The 16,050-nt window shown below is 39.5% G+C and overlaps 1 protein-coding gene across 1 annotated transcript in view; it reads right to left on the bottom strand.

Annotated features, from left to right (window-relative positions):
• The window catches only part of map4k1 (mitogen-activated protein kinase kinase kinase kinase 1), a 36,597-nt gene that overhangs the window by 17,265 nt on the left and 3,282 nt on the right, over positions 1-16,050 (bottom strand). Inside the window, exons 2-6 of the mRNA XM_075472997.1 lie at positions 4,632-4,689; positions 2,826-2,916; positions 2,679-2,743; positions 1,888-1,943; positions 1,634-1,681 (exon numbers count right to left, since the gene is read on the bottom strand). Coding sequence (XP_075329112.1) covers positions 1,634-1,681; positions 1,888-1,943; positions 2,679-2,743; positions 2,826-2,916; positions 4,632-4,689 — 318 coding nt within the window. The remainder of the gene's footprint in view (positions 1-1,633; positions 1,682-1,887; positions 1,944-2,678; positions 2,744-2,825; positions 2,917-4,631; positions 4,690-16,050) is intronic.

Raw genomic sequence — 16,050 nt, 5'->3', positions numbered from 1 at the left:
GCAACAGAAAAAAACTTCTGGCTGTTGAAACGTCTCTTTCTTACCCACTCAGTGATCTCTAAGTGAACCCACACAGGAACGGGTATCGACTGCTTTTATTCTCCATTCTTATTATATTGAAATGTTATATTAATTCATTACAATGTATATATTAGTATTACATGTGACCACAGTTTGCTTATTTTCTACGCCGCTGCTAGCATCAGTTTAAGAAGCAGCCCGTGTGGCATTAATGGTCACATGAGCTTCCAGTGTGCAGCGAGGACCAGATGAAGATGGATGTCGAGTGGAGCGGCAAGGAAACGGTAAAGATATTTTGGCTTCCAAATATCAAGGAGAGGTGCTGTGTAAGGAGAGCAGAATTAAAGCTGCTCAGCAGCTCAGAGAAAAGTAAGATGGCGGTGAAAGGGCAGACTGAACGAAGCAGAATATAATTAGAGAGCTCTTTGTAGGTGTCTGTTTATAATATTTAACTTTACGCAAAGGTGTTGCTTTTCAATTTAGTTTGAAAACGTTGGATTTCTAGTGGTTGTTGCTCGCTGCTGTATGTTTGAGTTGAGAAATAAACAATTCAGTAATCTATGTGCATTTTCACAGATAACTAAGAAAGTTCATGATACCATTTATAAATACGTATGGAGAGTTGTACTGAATTATATGAAATGAACAGTTTTAAAGATACTACATAAAAAGAAATAGTGATGCACTGATCGTGAAATTGTGGGTCGATACCAAAAAGCATTACTTGACATCAAATGGTTTTGCCATTCATTTTCTTCCTTTAACAGCCTGCTCGACCGTTCGTTAGAGCACATTTTGGACTACTCTGTCTTATCAAAGATTAGTGTAAACCCACCAAAACCATCCCTAAAATCTGACTTTGGTTTGTAAAGCTAAAAGAAAGTGAGTACTTTTTTATGTTTATGCGTTTGGCAGACTTGGCGTGAGGGGGACTACTACCTCCTCAGGACTCCTACTGGAGGTAGTAGCTTTGTTTTCATGTGGGTTAGTGTCAGGATTCGAACCCATATCATATATTAACACAACATCACTAAAGATCTGGGTGCTTACACAGAAGAAGTCATGACTTTTGGAGGGGTCCCTGCACATCCGTCTCCAACTGTTTGTGAATTTTGGCCAGTATGGGGATTGAACCCATGACCTTAGCGTTGCTAAGATAACTGGCCTTTTACAATGTATTAACCAACCTTTATTGAAACTTTTCACAGTATCAGAACCCTCTGAGCCTGTTAAACTGTGTATGTAATAGTTTCTCAATGACTTTTCTGTACTTGATTGGCCAAACAAAATGTTCTTGTCAAAATAAGTTGATCACTGCCCATCGGATATGTTCTGACTCTAGAACTCAACCCACCATCAGATCCACCAGTAAAACTCCATCGGCACGACTCCACTTACGTTCTTCAGGAATGTGTCCAACACAAATATTCAGCACTCTGTTTGCCATGTTCTGGTTACTCTGTCATTTCTGCTGTGACCCAGTTCTCTGACAGCAATCTGAGAGTTTTACCTGCTGAACTCTGATGATGAGCTTTAACAGCAAACAAACGCACGCGTCTAAGGACACAAAAAGGCTGAATAAAAGTCCCACAACAATGTTTGACATGCTGACCTTTATATCTCTGTGGATTTTCTTCTGAGCATGCAGGTAGTCCAGGCCCTGGTCACACACACACACACACACACACACACACACACACACACACACACACACACACAGTGAACACCACAAAGCTGACAGCTCAGTCTGTAACCTAAATAGAAGCTTTACTCTGAAACTGGTTATCAAATTCAATCAAACATTAAACAGCAGATATTTTAAGATAGCTGATAATAAAACTTAAGTAGAAGTCAGTAAGTGATTACCTGTAGCATCTCCCTGCAAATGTAGGCGATCTGTGACTCAGACAGAGGACCCGTCACTGTAGAGCACAACTCAGTTAAATGTTTGAATAATTAAATAACAAACAATCAGGTTAAATCAGGCGATCGAGGGTCACAGCAACACCCACTGAGCGACACAAGGCTTATTGTTGCGTAATGCTGGTTTGAAAAGTGGAACATCTTAAACCACAAATTAAAACTCCAGACATGCTCGCACAAACATTTAAGAACATTTTACATCATAGACCTGTGTTAACAACTTAAAGAGAGTGATAAAGAACATAATTTATATCTGGATCTGACAACAGACCACCTTCGGTGTCACAGCGACGACGAGAAGGATTTTTCTGTCTGCTAACATTTAGGAATTGGAGGAGTTTTTGCATTTTTGCGAGCTTCTTCTCTGAGGAATGTAGTCTCCAGCAGCCAAAGGTGGAGGACAGGCACTTTCTGAACATCTAAAACATCCGTTTTAGATCAAACTGATCTATCGGCTGCATGAACTTTGGTTTTAATCAAAGCTTTAGCCTGTTAAAGACCAGCTAATCTTTAGTTAAGCACCTCTTAACATGTTTTTTCATTTGCAATACAGGGTTGATACACAATGCGTCTTTGGAATGAACATCTTTTTAAATAATTCAAGTGTTTTTGGTTCATAATTAATAGGATTTTTAGATAAAGAAATAAGTTTAGAGTCAGATAAAGACAACTATGACCTCATAAAGCTTCTTTCTTGATGTTAGATCCTTCAGATGTCGTCTACACACACTCACCATGGTAGATATCCTGAAGGGAGCCTCCCCCACAGAACTCCATACAGATCCACAGTTTATTTGCTCTGCGTGAACAGGAGAACGTTTCTGAACAACTGCTGTGCCTCTGATTAACGTGGAAGATAAACAGAAGCGGAAACATCTTACCGTATGTAGCTGCCATAATATGCTACTATGTTAGGATGCTTGCAGCTCTTCACGATGATTATTTCCTGCTGGATGATGGAAAAATCATCCTCTGTGGGCCCGAACAGACAAAGAACATATCATCACATTACAAAGGGGATGTAAATGCGTCATTCTGACTGCTCGTAAAACAATCAGCTGTGGTGTTGAGTAAAGAAGAGGGTGGCAGCTGTTTTAAACCAGTTTTCTCTAAATGAATTATGAGATGAAGTAAGGCTTTGTAGTTTTATTCTAATTCTATTTTAGGTTAAGGACATTTAGGCCTATTGCACACTGACCAAAAAAAGAAACCCGGCATTTGAGAGCGTGTTTAATCGACATTCAGTCTGGCATCAAATGACTTATCAGCTCTAATCTAACTGATGGGACACTAACTGAGGCTTTGAAGATGAAAGTCACATCTTGTAGATAAAAAGAGACCAGATTGATTCTTTTACCCAGAAACTGTGGCCCAACACAGCCTTCAGGATACAGAGTAACGCCCTCGAAAACGGTGTTAAGACAGCTCCTTCCACAGGGTTTGGTTTGTTATTAGAAATACAGAGACCCTCACGTTACAAGAGCACCTGTGAGTAATAAAACTTTTCACTGAATTGAGCAGTTGATGTTGGTTTCTGGGGGCAGAGATGGGAGGAGTTTTAATGCCGCTGCAGGGTTTCCTCTATGACCACAGAGTCACAATATTGGCATGTAGTGGAATTAGAAGCCGTTTACCATGAAGAGCCTGCTCCCCATGACAGAAAGGGTTAGTAAAAATGAACATTAAGTTCAATTATTCCCTCAGATACCAACTTTTCTGCTTCAGGATAGTGTTTAATGTGTCAAACTTTCATCTAAACCAGACTTCCACAGGGCTCAAAGCTTTGTTCGATTTCATTTGACCTTACCGAGACATTTAATACATTTGAATGTCTTGACATTGACAAAATTTGACATTTTTAAATCCAGGTTAAAAACATTTATTTTCTCATGTGTCTATGCATGAAATCTGCACGATATCTTTTAATTTATCTAGACTGCTTGTTTTTAAATTCATTTAAATGATTTTATTTGTTTCTCTTTATAATCTTTTATGTATTTTTAATGCTTCTTCCACTCCCTGCTGCAATGCTTTTATTTTATGTAAAGCACTTTGAATTGTTTTGTACATGAAATGTGCTATACAAATAAATTTGATTTGATTTTGAATACACTTAATACACTTGTTTGGAGCCTTAAACTGTTTAAGTTGAAATACAATGGTCAGCTTGTTGCGTTGTGGTTTCAGTTGATGGAAACGTGTCACTATGGTGTAGCTTTCAATAGTCTTTCATTGGTCACTGCTGGTGCTAATGGTTCATATCTTCTGTTTGGATGATTTATGTTGCTGTCTCTCCACTTCTTTGTCCCTGAGTGCACATCCGGCTCTGCCTTTTTAGCATTAGTTGCACTTTATTGCTTGGTTAACCGCTCATGCAATGGCATCAAAATGTGCATCGGTACTAGTTGTTCTGCATAAAAACAAGCTTGAGATCTTTCACCGGATTAAACTGAAACAATGCTGACAGAAGTTTTAGGTAAAGGGCCAGTCCCCACTCTGTCGACAGGCCAAACAAATGAGAGCACCGACTTCGTTGTGACATTTCAGTGTCGAGATGTTGTGAAAACCAACGGGTTTAAAGCGAACACGTCCTACGGCTGCAAGAGCTGAATGCAAATCTAAAGAGAAAATCGGTTTTTCTGGATAAAATCAGAGTAAAGTGAAAAGATTCAGTTAAAACTGTTCACCTGGTTCCATCTTGATGACTTTGATAGCTGCCAGCTCTCCATTCTGCTTGTTACGTGCCTACAAAGATATAAAAACAGGTTATCTTTTATCTTTTTCACACAATGTACACGAGTTTAGTTTGTAAATGTGGTGTGCTCGAAAGTGTCTTGAACTTCATTTGCATGTTTGCTGTCCAGATCAGTGGATTGCAAGAAGCAACCCACCACATCACTCTGAGGCAGTTAGTACATGAACCTAAGTTCACGCGCAAACATCTACGACAAGTACACATGCAGGCAAACACATGCACATCATGACCTTTAGACGCGTTATAGCAAGGGTGGTGTTGCTTCTGTTAACTTCGTCCTATTTCTTATTAACAGAAACCCTGCAGATGGCTTTCACTGCACTATTTTTAAGATAATTTTTCTTATTTTCTGTAGGAAGGTGGGAAAGTTCATGCAGGCTGAACACACTCTTTCATCCAAAAGCAATGCAGTTAAATAAAAAAAAGGTTCCCGGACCGTCACGGTGAACACAAAACACTCGATAACTCAGACGGATTTTAGGTGGCAGGTTGATCAAGTTTAGAGCAAACTTAACACAACTACATATAGTGTTAAAATACAGAAATCTAAGTCCATCAAGAAAGGCCATAAAAGTTATAAAATACGGAAGATTAATGATTCTTTACAGATGTGTTAAATACAGATGTAGGTCCCTCTCTAAACACTGCTGTTGGGATCCAAACACTTGGTCCTTAAAGGCATAGTTTCACTATAATAACATCAACACTAATACTAATAAAATCATGAATGTTTGCAGGTAATGTTTTTAAAAGCTTGCCTTTGCTGGAAACAAATTAAAATACGCTTGAGGTGAACCTCAAATAGTCTGCAGCTTGGCTGGAACCCACGGCCGTGTTCAAACTGTCCATCGTGCAGTGAGGCAGCCATTTTGTTGTTGCACTACACACCCAGAATAATTACACTACATTGATCTGGAGCTGTCAGCGTGCTAATGCCAGCTACATCACCTATAGCTGAGATAGCAGCTCATTATCGTGGTTTTCTAACATACTGAGAATGTCTAATGAAAAAATAAATAAATAAAACTCTCCTCTGATGCCAGAACTATGAAGTGACTCGTCTCTTGTCCACCTCTGAACAGTTGGTCCTTAAATGTCTGCGCACTCACTGCTATGATCAATCTACAATCGCTGATCAACCTGACGTGCATGTTTTTAAGACTGCTCCCCACCATCATCATGCAACCATGCAGCCCATCAGAAGGATGTTAATTACATGTCTTCTACCATCAAAAGCAGGAAAGCTAACGAATCATCGTTCAAATTCACAACAATCCAAAATCTAATCCATCAGCAAATGCTACACCTTTATTTAACCTCGTTTCATCAGGATCATCTGTAGGCAGCCGATAAAAGATGAACGCAGCCCCAGACATGAAGCTGACAAAGCGCATTAACCTGCTCCACCAACAGACTCAAAAACTCTTACTTCACTGGTCACTTTATATTTTTAAACTGTTTTTTAAATTGTTTTTTAATTCTTAGATTGTTTTTAAAGTGTTTATAATTGTATAAACATTTTTATTGCTTTATTATGTCTTGCTACTGGATTCTTGAATTTCCTTCGGGATCATAAAGTATCTATCTATCTACACATCAACTGGCTCTACACCATCTCTGGATCTAATTAATTTTATTCTTATTCATAGAGAGTATAACACAGTCCAATTATAACCCAATACACTGTAATACAATCATAATCCATTCAAATCCAAATGAGTCCAATTCATACAAAGACAAAAATGAATTTGCATCATTACCTTCAGATATGAAAAACTCATTTTTTTCATGAGCTAAAATCACTTCTTTCTGTGTATATGAATCAATCCTGTAACTTTCTGTGCATTATCTATAAGTTTTCCATCTCAACTCATAAAAAATAAATTCAAATATTTAAGTTTAATTTAAAATCTGCAATGTTTCCGTTGTTCCGGGTGAAAATGCTGCTTTATTTTACATTTTAAAAGGTTTCTTTATGGTGAATGGAAAGAACACAGAAGGAACTACACAAACTTAAAAAAGCTCGGCCGAGCATCAATCGGTTCCTTCTCTAAAGTGGGCATCTCAGGCAAAGATGACCTCACACACGTAGGAGGTCAGAGTTAACACAACTACCAGCTCTTCCACTGCAGGTTAAGGAAATACCCTTTCACAACGTTTGGCCTGAAATAGAAAACAGTCATGCGTGTATTCAGACAGTGAATTTAAAGAACACCTTTGTCAACCCAGGAAGAGAGGAGTTACAGTAGCCCTACAAAATGATCCTTCCCACTCATTTGAGCTGCTGCCGGTTCTTAACAGCGTCGTTTAAATGAGAAAATAAAGCTATTTAAGGGGCTGACTTGAATTTGTCGGAAAAATTCAAACCACCGGTGGTGTAATGCAATGGAAGCTATAGTGATGCTGGTCTGCAGCCTGCTTAAACTCTGACATTAAAATGGAAAGAAGGGGTGTTGTGGTTGCAGCAGGGGGGTGGTCACAAACAACTGACAACTATACTTGCATCAGACATTTTCCTTTTTTTAACCATGAGCTCAGGTTTATTTCGTCTCAACGTTGATGGAAAACAAAATCAGTGGCAAATATATTTGGACACCTGCGGTCCGACATGTTCCGTCATTCGAAAAAGGACATTTCAGTTTTAAAGTTTCATGCATCAGGATATCAAATAAAGATAATCCACTCCTTATCAGGTGGTGACACAAGGTAAAAACAACCGGAGAATTGATCATTTTACTGATCCAACAGCTTGCAGAACCACCTTTAGTCCTGTGTGATGTTATCAGTCTCTCTCTCACGGCTGAGGAGGACCTTTGGCTGCTTCAGCTCATTGAGGTTTGCAGCTCTGGTTTCTGCACAGCTCTCTGAAGGTCCCACCACAGCATCTCAGTCAGGCTGAGGTCTGGACTCTGACTGGACCGTTGCAACACCTCGATTCTTCTCTTCTTCACACATTCTGCTGTAGATCTGCTGCTGTGTTTGGGATCTTTGTCCTGTTGATGAGCCAGTTTCAGCCCAGCTTTAGTTCATGGTGGACTCAATGACTGCGAGGTGCCCAGGTCCTGTGGCTGCAGAACCAGCCCAGAGCATCAGCCCTCCACCACCGTGCTTGACAGCTGGTGTGAGGTGTTTGTGCTGATATGCTGTGTTTGGTTTCCTCCAAACGTGCTGCTGTGCATTATGAGCAAACATCTCCCCTTTGGTCTGGTCTGTCCAAAGGACATTGTTCCAGAAGTCTTGTGGTTTGTTCAGATGCAGCTTTGCAAACCTAAGCTGTGCTGCCATGTTCTTTTTAGAGAGAAGAGGCTTTCTCCTGCAGCCCTTCCACACAAGCCACACCTGTTCAGTCTGTTTCTAACTGTGCCGTCATGAACTTTAACCTTTAACATGCTGAGGCCTGCAGAGTCTGAGATGTAGCTCTTGGGTTTCTGACCTTGGGGTGACTTTGCTGGGACGTCCACTCCTGGGAAGATTGACAGCTGTTCAGTCTTTGTTGGCTGCAGCCGATGGCCGCCCCTTCCAGTTAAAAAGACGTTTTCCTCTCTGGCTGCTACTTACTCTCATTCCTTTGGGAATCTCAGTTTTGTCCAAACTGCTTCTGAATTTTAACTTAATTTTTGTTAAATAATGACAATAATTCAATATGTCTTGTGTTATTGTTGTGTTGTTTCAGCAGTAACTATCAGCTAAAACATGACGGCTTTCATAAAAATTGTACAGAACTAAGTTTTCAAAAGATAAAAAAAGAATATCCCTCAGACCTTTAATGGGCTTATTGACAGTAGTTTGCCCTTAAAACATGCCCAAAATATAACTAGAATATAAATCATGTCCACTAGATAAAACTTGAATTCACGAGTCAGCGTTACACTACAGCTGCGCGGAGAAACAGTGTTTTCTGAGTGAACATGTAAGGGACCACGAGTTACGAAGAACTTCTCTATCAGTTTGAGGATGATCTGTGTTTCTGGGAAAAGTTTAGTCATGTTTATGGTTACAGAGCAGCTTCTACGTACCTGTAGTTGTGCATCTTTGTTCATATTACACAATATTTCTGGTTAAAACTGAGCCACACATGACTTTTCTGAGCAGGTAAGTGTCTTCTGGGAAGCTGTAAAGATAATTGGTTCAAGTCATTTGGAGTCAGTGCTCTGAAGCAGAGACTAACAGCCTTCAGCGACTGACAGACAGAAGACTGAAGAGTGGAAGCAACAACATCGGAAACTCCATTCAATTCAGTGTGTGTCACAACAGGGAGGTCACAGAGAGGAAACACACCCTGCAGGCAGTCAGTAAACAAGTAAACAACCAAACACAGTAAAGTGTCACAGCAGAAGCCGTAGACCTTTCACAGAAACATTTCCACCCCACAGTGTGTGTGCACACGGGTGTTTCCTTCCACCGACCTCTGTGATGACACTTTCAGTCTTAATTAAACCGGGATGATATTTACAATCTGCCTCAACAGCAACGTAACAAAAGAAGAAGTGGACCTGCTTACTTCTGTTTTACCGAGATCCAACTCGCTCTTATTAAAGGTCACGTGGAAAACAAACAACCGTATATCACTGACAGAAACAGTACATCCACACAGGAAATCTCACCGTGGGGCTTTAATTCAGAAAATAAATTAATAAATAAGATCCAGAGAGAACAATTATACACACGTTTGTGCAGTTTCAGTTCACAGCATATTAATGAAGCCACAGACCCAACCCTCAACCACAGCATTTCTGTGACCACTCAAACTTTATCTTACTTTGAACAATATAATCATCGTTTTTAATAGTTTAATCCCAGTAGAAGCTGTAACCTGTGACATGAATCACCAGCGAAGGAATCAATCCCTCTAACAGACATCGATGAGAAAAAAACTGTTTCATCTTTGTGTGTTAGACCAAATTGTACACAAATGGAGACATTTTTAAATCCAGGTTAAAAACATTTCTTTTCTCATGTGTCTATGCATGAAATCTGCACGATATCTTTTAACTCATCTGGCCTGTTGCTTGTTTTTAAATTCATTTAAACGATTTTATTTGTTTCTCTTTATATTCTTTTATGTATTTTTAATGCTTCTTCCACTCCCTGCTGCAATGATTTTATTTTATGTAAAGCACTTTGAATTGTTTGTACATGAAATGTGCTATACAAATAAATTTGATTTGATTTATGAACCGCCTGAGGCAGTGTTACATGACTGATGAAGTGCTCTCAACTCTCTTGGGATCCAGTCAAATAACTGACAACGACCCGGAAGTACCTCAGTGGCAGTCACGGTGAAAACTGGTAGAACTCGTTGAAAAGAAAATAAATAATTCGATCTCACAGTTCTTTACGGCCACAACAAACAAAGAATATGTGAGCGGCTGGGATTCTTTTGTGGATTTCAAAAACCATGATGACGCAGTTGATTTGGAAGATATTAAAACATATTTATTCAAATATCTTATAATGCAAATGTGCGACACATTATCTGAGGAATACTGTGATAGAGGCACATCAGCTTTTTTGTTTTCCAGCCAGATCAAAGAAAATACTGAATATTTGATAGATGTATCTAACTGTTGTTTAGCTGGGTCTTCTTCTTCTTCTCCCGCTTACACATGAAATCAGACACGACTTTTCTCAAAAAGAAAAGGAGCCAGACGACAGCTGAAGATGAAAGTAGGTGCGACAGAAGGAAATTAAGCTCTTCTGTTAGCTCTAAAATAACAACAAGCATGTCCACTAAGTTCATGAAAAAGCAGTGACGCCTCCACCGTCTCATAATTAATCAACCCATGAAAAACTGTCTGATTATGTCTTTCATTCTCTCCCCCTCCTTTGATCACCTGACTGCTCATGCTGCTCATCGTTTCCCTGAAGGTCACATCAATGCCTTCAATAAGAAGCACATCTGGAGACATTACCACCAAAAAAAAAAAGCACATCTGTACAAGCAACTGATGAACCTCTCAGCCCGAATACATGACTGAATGTTATAGAATTAGTTTGTTATAATATTTGGGGCTAAAATGAGGGGGTTGGATTCTACAGATCATCAGAATTAGACAACACCAGCTTGTGGATTAGCACAACTTGCACTTTCCAGTCCAAAATCAATATCTATGTAGTTTATCTTGCTTAACGAGGTTCCTTGGCATGGTCGCTCAGTTTCTACCAGTCACAGCTCTTTTATTTTTATCTTTACGTCTTCTTAAGAATATTTTAAACAACAGTTTAAGGACTACATTAAAAGATTAGTGTGGAGGGCAATCCTCAAAACATGGCACTGCTGTCCCAGCATGCAACACTGCATGATGAATTGTACCATTCTCTGCACTACCATTTAGCATTTGTCACTTTATCTTTTTTGTGGCGTCTCATCTTATAGTTCAGTTGTGACTTTTGTCTCCATTTAAATTTATTTTGGGGGGAAACAACATTTCAGTACACTGCACACTAGGATATGCCATAACTGACTCATCTAAATCAGAGCAGGAGTGGTAGCAGCAATTTAAAAACTAAGCTACAAAGTGCCAGCCTTTAGATAAAGACGTTTAGTACAAGAACGGGCTAACAGTTTGGTTTAAAGTGGTATCCAAAACCACAGGTTTAAGGCCGATTTAAATGTAATCAACGTCAGAGAACAGCACATGTTGGAGGTTTGTTCCAGGTGTGCATAAGTAAATTAGTCTGGACTTTTGAGCCGTTTGCAGGAGAACAGATGGTGTGTTTTGGTTTAAAGCAGCGTGAAACTTCAGGACAAGTTTCACCAGTGAATTTAACGTCTGTGTCGGAGCTTCATTTTGGTGCGGCCAATTCTCGATAACTCATTATTTCATAATAGTCCATTGTTGAAGTTGTGGCTGAAGGAAATGAAAGTATTTCCTCTTTTTATATCCTCTTTTTGCAATATTTTAATATTCATTTATTGTCTGTGATTACTAAACGATTTGAGTTTTTCAGTTGTGTTCCATCTTTATCACAAAGAACAATTCAGTTTTGGGTCATTCATTTGATTTAAAGGGGAACTCTGGGGCATTTGAAGCCCAATCCCATTGCTAGAGGTTGTCAAATACTGACAGTAGGACACAGACTGGTGCAAATCTGCGCTCCCTGTGTGGAGATCGCGCTGTTCGTACAGCGTGTCATGCGAGGCTAATACGTGGTGGCTAAGGGGCAAGCGCTAACCCTTCCACGTAAAACAACAACTTGCACACTGCAGAAACATCACACCACTTTATAAACCATCCGACAATAAAGTCACAAGCCTTACCATCAAAACCATATGCATGGTTCTCACATTACTGGCATGGGGACGTTATATTGTTGTAATGTTTTAAATACTTGAATGCAGTTTTTCTAGAGAAAATAATTGCTTTGGATATGGGAGTATCGTCCATTGACTCTTTTGGGCTTTCACATGCGCGAGCGTACCGACAACCGGTAAGTGACATGCTGTTTATAAAGTTGTTTTGTAACGTCCCCATGCCAGTAATGTGAGAACCATGCATATGGTTTTGATGGTAAGGCTTGTGACTTTATTGTCGGATGGTTCATAAAGTGGTGTGACGTTTCTGCAGTGTGCAAGTTGTTGTTTTACGTGGAAGGTTTAGCACTTGCCCCTTAGCCACCACGTATTTGGCTAGCATGACAGGCTGCGCAAACAGCGCAATCGCCGCACAGGGAGCGCCGATTTGCACCGGTCTGTGTCTTACCGTCAGTATTTGACAACCTCTAACAATGGAAATGCGTTTCAAATGCCCAGGAGTTCCCCTTTAAACACCAGGGAACATTCTGATAACTGAGCTGTAAAACTTCACAGTAGCTCATTGAGCTAAACTGAATATTTCCTTTATGAAATCAGATCAAGTGTTAAAGCACACACGCACACACACACATTAACACAAACTAATGCCAGCCACGTGGTCCCATTTGACTACGATTTGCTTGTAGTTCTTAGCATCCAAAGTGCATCTCTCTTCCTCTTTTTAAAGTTAAAGATAAATCCACACCAACTAAAATGTATCTACATTTCATTCTAAAGCACACATGTGCACACACACAAAACCACAGTGTTTCAGCAGAAACCTGACACAGTTAAAGCAGCTCTGCATGCAGATTTCTTATGTGGTCCTCTGCTCACTTCTTCATTTCATGCCTGAGGTTGCACACACTCCAGGTGCAGCTTTTAGCTTGTCGGGCTATGAGCACGGGACTCCATTTGCACATTGTAGAGCAGCACAGTAGCACAAGCCACATCAGATAAGAAGAGGAGGAAGATCATGACATGGTTAGATGCTGAGATGCACTTAGCTTAGTCAATTCTGGGCAGAGCCCTGATAAAAAATAACTATCAAACATTTATTTTATACAGGTAACGTGACCCATGTGAAGATAAGAAAAGTAAAAACTAGCTTTCAGTTTAAGATAAGAAAAGTTTATACTCAACAGTTAGTTCAGTCCTCAGACCATGATGTAATATGACTGAGAAAGTGACCTCTTAACTAGAATCATATCTGTTTAGAATAGAAAAATACTTTATTCATCCCCCAATGGGGGAAATTCAAATTAGTCAAGCAGGTCAAAAAAATTATTAAAATTATTAATATTTACAATGATTGTATATTAACAACAACAATAATACCAATTCTAATAAAAATACTACTACTAACTACTACTACTAATAATAATAATAAATGACTAAAAGTTTATGTTACATTTGTTATGTTTTATCCAAAGCGACTTACATACGAGGATATAACATTACAGCTAACGTCAAAGCTAACAATAAGCTACTAGAAAACCACTAGGCAGGCTTTGTCAGAGGTGACGGGGATGACGCTGGGTTGTGTATTAGGTGGCACAGAATGCCCAAAAGGCTCTGCGGCATCCCCTTTTCTATAAGATGAAAGCCTTGTATTTCTGAAACTACAAATGATGTGAAGTGAAATTTAAAGCCACATGACCAGCGAGCTGAACTCCAAAGGAAAAGGTTCTGTTTTTATTATGTAACACAGTTTAACTTTCAGATTGTTTACAAAGGCAGACAAAAAAAAAAAAAGTGTTCAAATCTAGTTTTTGCATGATCCCCAGAGGACAAACCCAGCTGATTTGTCCCACTGCGCCAACAGCAGTTTGAATGGAGTTTATGCTCACTGTTCTCGAGTTCGCCAACGACAGCAAACCCAAAAATTGATGTCACAATACCTGGCGAGACGAGCACTTTGGTGCCGTTTTAGCTTTGCTGTACAGTTCTGTACATTTTTGTAACATGTAGTGTGAGTGGAACAGTTTAAAAACACACTAACAGGAAGACCTGCAGGAAAAACTGTGGAAACTGGTCTCTATAGTTACCTATACGACCCGTCTGAACTACATTAAGAAAACAAATGCAACAGAAACAACAGATAATTTAAACTGAAGTTATTTTTGAGTGTGAATCGTGTTCGTACTGTATAACTTCAGGTGCAAACCTTACAGTGCACTCAGCAGTGTGTTCAGAATCAGAACTGCAGCGAGTCCAACTCATCTTTAAGCTCCGGTGCTGTGCGGCTGCCACTATATTATCGTGAAAACACATACATGGTGATCCCTGAATCGTCTCAAACGGTCAAGATCAACTAAATCCATCTTTGGTTTAAGACGAAACACTTGAACTCAATCATCAACCTAAGCTGTGCTGTAGCTGCTAATGAGTAAATATTAGCATAACAACCTAAAGCAATATGGTGAATCATAGGCGATATATCATGGTCTCATTTGTATAGAGAAGATGATGTGCTGGATGCCAGCTTAGCAGCTCAGTACCGTGTGGTGGCTCTAAACCACTATGTTCTATATTTAATATTTTAAGAGCTTATTGTGTGCCAACATGTTTTCACTGCAATGGGTAAAAGTAGCACGCCGCTTTTTGAACTTTTGTTATGTTATTTACACGTATTTTAAGCTTTTGGTGAGTAATTGTATGGCAAAATGAGTCTCAAAAGTACGAAAAATCTTTGTATGAACACACCAAATGACTTGGCGTGCAGCAACTTCACCTTTTCAGGAGCCCAGGCTGTCTGTGCAACTGCTGAATGTCTGACATTTCACTGATGAGGCTTAAATATCTTAATTATCATCTTCAACTCCCTCAGTGGTTTGATGAAATAAGTTCCCCAAAAAACGTATTTTTTGCCTCTGCCTGCCTGAAGGGGCGGCTGTGGCTCAGTGGCTAGAGTCAGTCATCCAATGCATGTGTGTGTCAACAGGTGCCAACCTGGATGGATTAACAGCAGAGGACAAATTTATTGTGAATGCATGACAATAAAATCTGATTTTAATCTTAAAGTAGGTGTATATTAGTCTGAGTCTGGGTGGTGTGACATGTTTTCATTGTTCATGGCAAAGTATAGGTTCCTGACTCAAAACAGAAAGCCTGGCACTAGCCATGAGCTGCAACTTTGGTCTTCAAACTCCCTCAAAGACAAAGCAATAGGTGACAAAAGAAGTCTGTACTGAGCTTAAATATGTTCGCTATGAGAGCAAGTTTCCATGCGAGTACCAGCATTAAATTCCAAGCATCACATCACAAAGAAAGGATAACTGCAGTGCCTTTACATTTCTTTAACAGGACACGTGTCACCAGTTATCGGTAGTTTTATTTTGGGCATTGGTTAACGCCGTAAAACATTGTTTAAAAACACCAAATGAAACCATTTCAGAAACAGAAAATAATTCTCTCAAAGATTAAGTTTGAATTCATCTGCAATTCTACAAATGAAAACTTTTATCCTAAAAACAAACAGCACCGGTGTTTTGGTGTGTGGATCAGGTCATCGTACATTAAGCGTGTAACGCTGCACAGCAGGTTTAACAAGCTACTGCTGCCATCACAAGCAGAGAGAGACGGAGAGAAAGTTTAAATTGAGAAAGGACGTCTCAGCTGTTAGAAATGTTGACATGCCACCTAATCTCACCATATCATATTACATCCATTAGCTTGTAGTTCCTCCTGTATTTGCAAGCATTGTTTAAAACTCGTTTTAAACCGACTTTATTATGTATTAACAGGCTGTTCTTGTTCCCTCTTTCTCTGCTGGTCACATTTCATTTCTACTCAGCCTCTCCCACACAATACATGAAGCAGTTTAAAACCTATTTTCCATAAATGTTACTTTGGGTTTAGGATATAGAAAACAGTTTAACATTAAAACAGGCTTGTTGCAGTGTCTGTGCATCTTTCAGATCCTCCTAAATGGTAAAGTTACTGCTTGGTATCGAAGCTTCTTCTTTCTTTCATTGCTGCCATAATGGTCATCACACACACACAAGCACACACATGATTGTTAAAGCAGCAGTGAGAACTACATTCTCACCTCTCC

Source organism: Odontesthes bonariensis, chromosome 9 (assembly GCF_027942865.1).
Source record: "Odontesthes bonariensis isolate fOdoBon6 chromosome 9, fOdoBon6.hap1, whole genome shotgun sequence".
In the NCBI taxonomy this organism is placed as follows: domain Eukaryota; kingdom Metazoa; phylum Chordata; class Actinopteri; order Atheriniformes; family Atherinopsidae; genus Odontesthes; species Odontesthes bonariensis.
The sequence above is the reverse complement of the archived record's forward strand: the minus strand, read 5'-3'. Positions and strand labels throughout refer to the sequence as shown.